Source organism: Lepisma saccharinum, chromosome 6, assembly GCF_977018435.1.
Source record: "Lepisma saccharinum chromosome 6, izLepSacc3.1, whole genome shotgun sequence".
Taxonomy (NCBI): domain Eukaryota; kingdom Metazoa; phylum Arthropoda; class Insecta; order Zygentoma; family Lepismatidae; genus Lepisma; species Lepisma saccharinum.
In genome coordinates this window covers 93,515,589-93,527,684 of record NC_139234.1, presented here as the reverse complement: position 1 = coordinate 93,527,684, position 12,096 = coordinate 93,515,589, and the positions used below count along the sequence as shown (strand labels likewise).

Genomic DNA, 12,096 nt, shown 5'->3' with positions numbered 1-12,096 from the left:
ATACATATTTTTAAAAAAATGCTACAAAGGGCTTTAAAAAAAGAACTGTTACTCACCTTCTTGGCGTCTACACCGAACAGTGGGTTCGCAGCTTGGCTGACTGGAGGATCGAATCTGGAATTAAATTTAAGAACGTTACTTCAGCTTCCTTCAGAGTAAAACAACAACAAAATAATATTGGAAAGCATAATAGTCTTTCCCTCTGGTGACAAGCAAAATGTAAACACAAAATGCTTTGGACTAAAGCTATAGGAAAACTATATTTTTTTAGAGGAAAAAACTATAGGGTGTCTAAAAAAAATAACAAATATAAAATTCTTCACTTTTTAATGACTTTTTCTTGACCTTTCTTTTCTTCTTCTTAACCTTTCTTTTCTTCTTCTTGACCTTACCCCACACACACACTTTTCTTAACACTTATTTAATCGCCCCCTACATAGGTATGAAAACACCCTACCAGACGGCCGATTAAGATGAAAACTCAAGCTGTACTTTAACAAGACTTGCTTTAATTAATGAATTAAAATGAATGCTTCAGACTTCATCCTTTATGGGGAATGGCCACATTACTTTATTTACTACTACCTGATTGCCCGGCCTTTGCCCGGGTATTCATTTACCCCAATCTTCTATTAGACAGGAAAATAATGAATTCTAAATATAGTATAAAATGAACTTGGAGTTGAACGGCATTGGGAGTGTCACTATTCATCTTAGCAACCCCGAGAACTATGGATTCCTCACTAATATCGGTCGTTTCGATTATTTTTACTTGTCACCCCCTTCCCCCCCCCCCTCTAGGTGTGCCAGGGATGTCTTTCCCCCACAGTATTTCTTTCCAGATTGTAATTCATATGTGTACAAAGTTTGGTCATCCTAAATGTCACCAATTAGCTTAGCGCCTCCAAAAACTATGGATTCGACACTAATCTTGGTCATTTTTGACATTTTATTTTTCACCCCTCACCCCCATCCCGATAGGTGATGAACTTGAACTTGGACGGCATTGGGAGTGTCACTATTCATCTTAGCGACCCCGAAAACTATAGATTCCACACTAATATCGGTCGTTTTCGATTAGCCTATTTTTACATGTCATCCCCTTCGCACCCCCACTCCTAGGGGTTCCAAAGATGTCTTACCCCCACACTATTTCTTTCCAGATTGCAAGTCATATGTGTACCTAGTTTGGTTGAAATCGCTCCAGGCGTTCGATCGTTATGTCGGAACAAACATAAACACACACACACACACACACATACACATTCATTTTTATATACGCGTATATAGATTTTTACATAAATTCACACTTACAAGAATGTGATTCTTAAGAAACAAGGTGAACAAATCTTAGCCACAACTCAATACAGATTATTATCAATATTTAGATTTCCAAATATTCACTTATAAAAAATCCCAGCACAGGTATATAACAATGTAAATTCACTATACTGTAAAAAATAACAAAAATGTTTGACACAAGCATAATTTCTTTACTTCTTCCTGAGTTTCTTGACCTACCTGTTGATTTCTTGAGTTTTCTTGGCTTTCTTGACATTCTTGACTAAGACCCTGAACTATTTAAAAACTTACTTTAAAAATAATCCCCCTGCACCCTGCTGAGGTACGGTTTGGAACGATCCAGTGAAGTCGTAGCAAGAACGGAGTAAAGATTGATTATACTACAATTTTAATGCGAATTCATTATCCTGCCAGAGGTCTGAGGTTCGAATTCCTGCCTGGGCACAGGCGTTCCTTGTGAGTGTACCTTCATCGATTTCATCATATCGTCACTCATCCTCACCTTCGCGATTAGTCAAAAGTGGCAGAAGAGCGAAGTAAAATAAACCAAATCAATCATTATCCTGTATTTACGTTTCTCCTAATTGGTTACCTATAACATGCCCTATTATGCGTGAATTGAATTCTTGTTTTAAGTCCACTTTATGCACAGATAGGTTAATCGGGACTGGGCCTACAGTTTAAAGTAGAATCCGAACCTCTGTTCAGTTCGCCTCCGCTGGGTATCGAACCCGGAACCCTTACGATATTACCATTACACCATCAGAGAGGCCATGCTCTATTACGCACTAAATATTTATGCAAAATAACTTTAACAGAACTGAAAGTTCAAAATACTCGCTTCCGCTCATGTTGCATTCGGATATCTACCCCTAACAGTTGCTCTACACTGTGTCCAGGAAATCTGTGGAGCAAGGTCGCTCATATCGGTAGAGAAGGGGAGAAATCGAGTGGGAGGAACAAAGCTGTGTGCAGCTGGTTGCAAACGACTAGTGCCGCAGTCGCGTTTTCTCCTCCATGCATTCACTTCCCCTCTCACGCGTTCATTTGTCGAGCACTCTCGAGCCACTACTTGCGCAAGCGCTTGTTTTCGTTCGCTTGCTCCGGAGATTCCCGAGACAGAGTGTAGAAACGTCATGGTGATCACGCTACAGGAAGTCTACCCTGAACAGTAGACCAAATATAGCAGGTTGCGAAGCTGTCTCCTCATAATGATGAAGCTTTTTATGTATATATACAGCGTGTCCACAAAAACATTCCGTGATTATAAACGACCACAAAATTTTAATTATGCATATTGCGAAATTTATTCCGATACCATTCGAAAGAACAGTTCAAATAATTTTAGCGGATGTGTAATTGTTGGCGTTAACTACAACAATAGATGGCATAACAATAAAAGAATGAAAAAAAGGAAAAATCTCGAATGATAATATGTTATTGGCATTGTTGTTAGAAGCATATTGTGTAGAGCAGTTAAACATCCCTAAATCCTTCGTGTCCAAAATCCATCTCGATGTTAAGAATTTTCTAAATGAGAAACTTGAAGGAAGATGTATTGGGCGCTCCGGAAACAAAGATGCTGTGTTGTGCAAGTGGCCACCGAGGTTCCCTGACTTAACTGTTTATGACATCTTCTTATGGGGTCACATAAAATATCTTGTATACGTACCTCCACTGCCTCAAGATCTGGAAGATCTGAAACGTCGTATCGTTGCCGCCATCGGGACCGTCACTGTAGATACTTTGGAACGCGAGCGGCATGAGAGGGAATATCGCCTTGATGTTTGCAGCGTGACACGAGGAGCACACATTGAGTGCCTCTGAGGTACGTAGTTAGGTATTAACATTCTTGAGTTTCTGCTTCTAATGGCACCAATTTTATATACATATGAGTAGCTACCGAGAGCGACGCTTTATGTGAGTAGCTACCGAGAGCGACGCTTTATGTGTTTATAATCACGGAATGTTTTGGTGAACACGCGTATAATCTGGTACCATGACGAAAATTTTAGCATATCCTTATCAAGCTTAAATCATCATTTGGTCACGTTTATCTCTGAGTGCTATGAAAGAATATTTCTCTCGAGCCATTTTTTAAAAATTTTCATTTACTGTATCAACGTCCCCGTTTTTACTCTTGAAATATTGTTTTATTTATTTCATTTTTCTTGTCAAGGCAAGCATGAAGTGTAATTCGAAAAATTTATTTCACATTCCAGTCCAAGACTTCGAGAGTGAACTGCGAGACGCACTCGAAGGGTGTTCGCTTAAGTAGGGTCTTACCTGGACGGAAAGAAAGCACGGAAACATTCAAAGTGAAGCGGAATCGTGGATATAGATTTTGAAACCGCTTTGACATTTTCATAGAGCATGCAGAAAGCAACAAATACACGCAACATTCTATGAGAACTTCTGAAAAAATATACACAAGCGGCCAAGAGCGCCCGCAGAATTTTTTTCTCGGGGGAGGGGGGGGGGGCAAAGTAAGATTCATATCTTGCCCTCAGTCGCAGAACTTGCATTTTACATATTATTATTAATAATAATAATTTATTATTAATAATAATAATTTACTAATCATAAAATTGAAATTGAGTGCCCTGGTGTTGTTCACAAATTCCGACTAGAGTCCTCAATTTAAATAGAAACTGGATTCGTTCTGCTTCCTTTCCATAAACATCTATCACTTTGGTGATGAACAATTATTTATCTTTTTGTACTTTTTCACGAAAAAATATCAGAGAACACTTAATCACCATCATGGTACTTATGATCCATGATTTTACGCGTCAAAAGCTACTGTATATAAAAAAATACGGTGCGTGAATTATAGAACTCAGATGCCAACTTGGGAAAATGATTTCCGACTTTTCGGGATCCAGAACATAGTGAGATATTCCAAAGGATCGCATTGGGAACTGTTCCAAAGCCACTAAAAGGTTCAAAAAAATTCTCAAATTAACGGTTGTTATTCTAAAAGTACAAACACAATTACCTAAGGGGATAGTGTAGAATTCGAGATTTTGAAATTTTCAAAGTTTCCTGTCACGAAATTGGTCCGGAAACGGCGAATTTTTTTTCAATCCGGAACGACGGGATTATAAAAATTTCCCTTCCCACTGCAGTCCCGACCAAAAATTTTCGTCCTGCACATCCCTAGGCAGGCACGAAGATTCTCTGCCTGTGGCCCTCTCGATGGCGCAGTGGTGTCGACCTCCGTGGCGAAGTGGCTATCACAGCGCGCTACAAAGCCAGGGGTCCCTGGTTCGAATCCCGACTAGGACTTGGATGTTTGTGTTTGTCCGAAAATGAGTAAAAACGAAAATACATGTGAAAATTGACATGTGTGGAAGTTAGAGAAATGTGTGAATGACGGGGGGATAATGCCGAATAGTAGTATTCCTTTATATAAAAAAAAAAGTGTTAGCGTCCTCGCCTTGTAATCAAGGTATCCCGGGTTCTATGCCCGGTGGAGGCACATAGTGGTTCGGGTCCCACTTTAACCTGTAGGTCCAGTCCCGATTAGCCTTACTGTGCATAAAGTGAACTTAAAACATCAAATCAATCAATCAATTTGAAGCCTGTGGTGAAAATGTTCTTTCCTTATTTTGTTCGACATGGCAGTAATTGCTGCTACAACTTACAGTCAGCAAGTCAAAGAAAACGGTATTTATATAATAAAATATCATCACTCGAATTACATGGTCTTTCTCAGATATCTCGGAGTGATGCCAGCGAAGAAGGTTGCCTTACATCTGGCAATGTGTACAGTATACATTTCCTGAAGCTTCCCGGTGCTTCTCTTGAGCCTGGAATTTGGGGCCTTCAGTCTGTGCCTGCTTTCCGTGCGAGAAATCGAATCTACGACCAGCATCACGAACGAGACACGAGTAACTAGCGGTCACCTTCTTCCTGCACACAGCACGCTTTCACTCATGTGAACAGATGCCAACTAGTGCCGGATCTAAGCAGACCTCGGTATAAGAGAGAACAGTATGTCGAACAATTCGTTGCGACCTGTGTGTGTGGAGGAGGGTGTGCCCTACCCGGAAGCTAATGCCCTCCCCAATGATCGACAAACATGTATTTTGAGTGTTTCGGGAGGGGACAAGAGGTGTAAAAAAAAAGGTTTTCTACTTGGCACGTAATACTCACAATACGTGTAAATACGTCGAATAAGTAGAAAACGCTTAAGACACGTCAAAAATTTACAACAAATCCATAGACTATCAAGGGTCAAGGGGCTGCGTCAAGAACTATAGTAATCCAGATATACATTCTTTTCCTAGTTGTATACATTAAGTTTATACATTATTTTATTATTTATTTTTATTATATGCTTATTATTCAATGTACGTATTAAGTGGTGAGTACGAATATGACAATGAAAATTGTTTCTTGTATCTAGTATTTTAATAAGATTTCGATGGTAACATTAACAGTTAAACTCTTACTGTTCGAATATGTCATCATAATGTCCTGATGCAATGTCTCCCCAGAAAGTTTCGACTAGTTGTGAATTCACATTGCATTTAATATGGTTCGTTGGTTGATTGATTTGGTTCATTTTACTTCCCTTTTGGCTAATCGCGAAAATGAGGATGAGTGATGATATGATGAAGGGACAATCACAAAGACCACTTATGTCCAGACCGGGATTCGAATTCGAGACCCCTGGCGTCGTAGCGAGCCGTGCTAACCACTTCGCCACGGACGTCGGCATGTTTCATTGATGTTGAAAGGCATCGGAAATTAAATGTTCCCATTCGTTCATACATTGGTGTACAGTTTACGGTGTGTATTATCTCAACTTTGCATTTAGATTTCAATGATTGGAGAATATAGGTATACTTACAGAGTCTTGTGTTGAAAGTTGCCTATAATCATCAGCGTACTTTTAAAGTATACATTTTTCTTGGTTACATGAGCAAATTCAAGGCGAACTCAACACATCGAATTTATTTTAAAATTAGGGCTACTATATTTTTCTTTCTGAAACTAAGAAAAGAATTAATTTTTGGAAGCTAGTGCTGTGCAATGCTGATATTGTAACAATAAGAGCAGAACGTTGGAATAAAGGAATTTATAAGTTAAAGGTAAAAAAGGATTGCAGTGATCGACTGATGGTTGGGAAACGGATTGTTGCACAAATGAATATTTCTTTACCTTCCTGAAATCCATATTTCACAGCCTGTATCACTTTAACAACATATTACATAGTGCATTCATTTAATTCATTATTAATCCATCGTTCTCCACCTTAGTAGGCAGGTTTTCCACCTCAACAACCTTTCGATGTTCCGATCATGCGCCTTGCGCTTCCTGATGATAGTAGATAAATAACATTGAGCATGCATGTTCTTTTTATATGCAAAATCGCGGATAAAATTTACTCAAACACTTCCACGATTTTCTGTGTAGATGATAGACATACAGACTAATATTCTCGGAGGAATTTAAACCCCCAACTATCCAACACACTGGAAATCTCGGATTTGTGATCAATTCTTATATCCTGAAGATCAGAGTGGCTTTTACATACCAGGTGGCGCAAAAGTCGGTTTATTCATACACAAATTCTAATAAAATTCAAGTATACATACAAAATACAAGTAGATACACAAAAATCCAGTTTCAGTGGTTTTGTTCAAAGTGTCCTCCATTATTTGCAATACATTGTGTGTAACGATCAACAACAGAATTGCAATACGATGCAGTAAACTTGTATCACTGTTGATGACACGAAACGCATTGATAATTGAGTCTTTCAGTGCATCCAAATCTGCCGGTGATGATGAGTATACCATATCCTTAACAATTCCCCACTAAGCAAAATCGCAGGGCGTCAAATCACAAGAACGCGGAGGCCAATCAATGGTACCACGCGTCCACTCTTCAAATGTGTCGTCCAAGAACTTACTGTAGAGTATAGAAGGGATAGAGAGAGCCCAAGCGCGTTTTCTGGGCGAGGGGAATGAAGCCGTGAGGAGAAGAGCCGAGGTAAAACCGCCATCTTGGGATGTGCCACAGTTACAACCGATACAGTGGTGGAAGTAGGGATTTGAGCGTGGAATGTTCGCTTATAGTGCATACTATCTGTACATTTCAGTGACACTGCTAGTAGATAATAAATAAGAAGCTATACTTCTCTGTGCGCAGCTTTCGGATGCAACAATAGAAGTGGCAAGATATGTTTTTCTTTAAAAAAAAAAAAGAAGGAATTGAGAGGTCCCAGATAAACATGCTTACTTATAACGTATTTATGTTTATTATACACGCATTTCTGTTGTGATTTTATTAGTGACTTATAAAATTTTAAATTCAAAATTGTGACATGTCGGAATAGCCAAAATAGTTCGCAAGTTTCCTAAAAATAACTATTGCAAATGTTAATACGTGTTCAGAACTTTATGGAATGTAAATTCATAATTCATTGAACGAACAAAGAGACTTCAGACATGGAAAAAGAGAGACGTGTCGATTGGAAACCAACCATCAGAAACAAATGAGACCTTCCGAACCGAAGCGACACGCCAAGCTGCACGTGTCGCTCGAACTGGGCCGTTTCCTTAATACAGTCCATCGTGTCGACTCGGTTTGTTGGTGGCGCATGCACGGTTATTTATTTATTTTTTTATTTTTTTTGCTTCAGACTGAAGAGAACTCTGTCGCTTGTCGTGTCGAATAATGAATGAACCCTACAAACTGACTCCATATATGTCACTTGACTAAACTGCAAGAAACAATACTCACGATGCTTGAAGCATCCATTGGTCAAATTAAGCGTAGAAGAGTTACCAAGAACGCACAAAAAACAAAGATGAAACTTTATTTATGCAAACTAGAAAAAATTAACATCTTTTGTTAAAAAAGCAGAAAGTAATGAGCCATTGAATTATGCATTTGAATTCATTCGAATGTTCGTGAGTCCCGAGTTTGAATCCCGGTCTGGGCATGGATGCTTGTGAGTGTCCATTCATCAATTTCATCATATCATCACTCATCCCCATCTTCGCAAATTAAGCAAAGTGGCACAAAAAGCTAGGTAAAATAAAGTAATCAATCAATCATTCGAATGTTGGGGGTATTTTTTTTAGAACATTTTAAAAACAGTTTTTAACGCAGACATAAAAAACGGTCTAATTTACTAGTAAAGAACACGCAATTTATGTAAAATACGTGTAGAGTAAATTACCTGTGCAATCATATCATTAATAGGGTTTGATTAAATTAGTACAGTGGTGTTTGTGTTTTCGTATCAACTAACTTTAAATGTAATGATTTTGTATATCGTTGAACCTGAAATTTGCAACGCTAAGGCTCGCTTTAGACGAAAGCTTTATCCCTAGCACTTTTCTTAACATTTCTGCCATGACCAAAATGCTACCAGTAAAGTGAGCATATTTCATGGTATTTATCAAGGATAGGATCCGTCCTATTTCCGTAGCATTTTTCGTAACGTAGCTAATCAGAAGCGACCTCTAGGTCACGAGTGCAGATGTAATGGCGGCCGCGTGAGATGTAAAGAATGTATCACTTCACATTTTTCAAATACGATAACTATTCAACCGAGAGGAATAACGTTTCATATAAAACGGTATTATGTACAAAACAATGACGCTGTTTAAATACATACTTTATAACGTATGCAGTACATGTATGACAGAATATTTTAGTTGTTTCAATTGTGAACACTGTGTATTCACCATATTCACCATAGATGGTATAACTGGACGTGCCTTTCGTGCTGTAGCTATATATTATACATCGTAATCGCAAAATCTAACCGAAATGTTACATGAAATGTTTCCGTGTAAAATATTATCTGCTATAAGATTTTTGAAGCATTTATATAGCATTTATGCTAGCAAAAATGTTAAAGAAAATGTTTGCGTCTAAAGCGGGTCTAACATTTTTTATTTGGTACGGCATTTTTCATTACTCGATTTTCTTAAAGCAGATTTCGGTGACAAGCTTTCTGTGTATGTACGTATATACAGTAGTGAACCCTTTGAACTCACAAACTCCTCAGCAGATGCCTGCTGGGCGCTTATTGTGAGTCGTCCTAATCCCCGCCTGACCCTCCCCTTCCAACCTTGGAACAGCATTCCTCAGCTGTTGCGACATTTCTCTGTTGAGGAAGTTGTAACGAGAATGCTACATGCGGAAACGGCAACCAGTTATTTTACGTCACGTTTATACCTTTAAAATTTACCACAACGACCATGAATGATCGGGTCGCCAGAACAACCGCCAAAGGGATTAAGTGCGAAAGTGAAATTTTCGCGGTTGATCCGCTTCGCTGTTGTTCCTTTCGCAGTTATTCCTTCGCGGTTATTCAGTTCGCATTTAATCCGTTTCGCGCTTAATCTTCTCGCTCTTATTTCTTCGCTCTTCTTCCGTTCGTGCTTAGTCCGATTCGCTCTAATTCCTTTCGCGCGTAATCCGTTTCGCTCGCGCTTATTTCGGTGTTCAATTTTGGTTTCGCGATTAATCCGTTACGCTGTAATTCCTTTCGCTCCTATTCCACTTCGCGCTTAAACCTTTCGGGCTTATTCCTTCGCGCATAATCCGTCTTGCGGTTATTTTTTTCGCTATTGTTCCTTCGCGTTTATTCCGTTCGCGCTTCTTCCGTTTCGCTCTTGTTCCTTTCGCGTTTAATTCTGTGTTACGTTTCGCGGTTGTGCTCTTTCGCGCTTAATCCCTTTCGCGGTTATTCCACCGTCCCGAATGATCAATTTGAAAAAGATGAAAAAAGCAGTGTGTCACCGAGATTCAAGCCCAGGGGCTCCTGGATTAGCACTACTTTCCCTACTCGGTGACCAGTGGATCATTTTCAATATCGCCTCCGAAGTTTCCGAGTTCGAGTTCTGGTCCTGGAATGGACGTATTTTCGAGAGTCCCCTCATCAATTACAACAAATCACCATTCATCTTCATCGTCGCGATTTGCCAAAAGTGGCCGAAAAGCGTATTAACGACGCAATAGCCGTTTACTTACATTAATTCGCGATTTACTATTAGTTTTAGACGCATCGAAAGATAGAGGTGAGGGGATTAACAACAGTCATTACTAAGGAACGACAATAAAATTAACAATCTTAGCAATTTGAACTCATAAAACTCTCCACACTACACAGTGTGTATGTATTATTATATTTAAAATAATTTAAAATATTTTAGGTGTGCAGTGAAGAGCAAATACAATACATATCTTAAACATAAACATACAACATCCTGAATATATATATTTGATATATGAATTAGTCATAATGTGTGTTAACACAACTTATGAAGAATAGCGAAAAGTAAAAAAAAATTTAACCTTAAATCCTGGCAATCAACTGAATAATCATTAAGCTTTAATGGAAAAAATGTGCAGAAAGGACATCCTCGAATTAATTTTAACAGTGTTCTAATATCAACGGTCTGTGTTCTCTTAATTAAAAAGAGAAGAAAAAAAGGAAAGAGTGGAGGTTTGAAATCACGACCTTTAATACTTGACGAAAAATAAAGATACCAACGAACGTCTAACCGACTACTCTATCATAACATGCTGACCTTAAACACATCTTGCCCTTTATGAAAACATCCACTTTCCTGTGTTCCAAGCACATTATCTCCACAAGTCGTGAAAAAGATGATTTTTTTGTGAATAAAATGTCGCGTAAACTCATCAGAAATTTGTCTCTTTCAGCTCAAACGTGACGGCGATTTCCTCCAGGTGGAGAAAAACCATATTTGGTGTTTCAAACCTATCTGATTTCAAGTCGAGCACGCAGAATCGTAAAATTTCTTCAAGATTATTAATCCAATTTGCCATTTCTATTTGAGTGTGTCAGTTTATACAAGGAGGTTATTTCAGTCGTTTACCGCCAGAGTGACGGCCGTTCGGCGGACTCTTCATGCAACAGGTCCAGGTAAATTGAATTACAGGAAGTCCGTAACAGAAACCGCTTGTTTTCTAATGTTTCCACTTTTCACAATTACAGTTACAATTACAATTGAAATAAGCACGTAACTTGTCGCAAGGATGCTGGAAAAGGTGTCCTCCCAAATACAAATATTTCTGGCACCTTAGTTCTGACATCTAATCTTGGATTAGACATCGCTACTTTATCCTCAGTTGTCGCGACAGCGCCGGCAGCTTATCGGGGGTTGGGGGAGTTGTCAGCCGCGAGAGGGCGCTTCATACTGCACGTGTCGGCAATGATGCCAACCGTAAGGACATGCATTTCACTAAATTTCGCCCGCGTAGGGACGTAGGGACAGATTTTGCCAAATGAGGATAAACGTAGGTACTTTTTTCAATCTTGGAAAATGACATTTTATGAATTAGTTTATCTGGAGACTTTAGCGAGGAGGAGAAAAAAGAACTAACTAACAAATCTCCATCCGAATTTTGGAACGTGTTATCGGTTACCAAAACTTTCAAGACAAGTTATTTTTTTAAAACATTTCCACTCTCGCGAAAATAGTGCTAACATTGCCACATTCTAACGCGGAAACGGAAAGAATATTTTCAATGTTAAGTGATACAAAAACAAAAAAGGGAAATAAAATGGGGCCAAAATTGTTAAAGACTGCAGGAAATACACCAACCAACATCTATCTCTTCACAGCAGCAGCATGTATGACTTGAAATAACATAATCAACAGTAAACGACTCAACGTTATTCATTAGGGGTGTGCGGGATACCGAAAAGTCAGGATGATAATCGCACAAAAAATTTCCCGTCCCAATCCCGACTTCGGGAAATGACTTCCCGACTTTTCGGGATCCCGAGTAGTC

At 38.9% G+C, this 12,096-nt stretch overlaps 1 protein-coding gene across 9 annotated transcripts in view; it reads right to left on the bottom strand.

Moving 5' to 3' along the window:
- kmr (pleckstrin homology domain-containing family A member kramer) overlaps window positions 1–12,096 on the bottom strand; it is a 291,215-nt gene that overhangs the window by 183,525 nt on the left and 95,594 nt on the right. For all 9 annotated transcript variants that reach the window (XM_083124233.1, XM_083124241.1, XM_083124238.1 and 6 more), the window contains one exon: window positions 57–114. In XM_083124233.1, coding sequence (XP_082980359.1) covers window positions 57–114 — 58 coding nt within the window. The remainder of the gene's footprint in view (window positions 1–56; window positions 115–12,096) is intronic.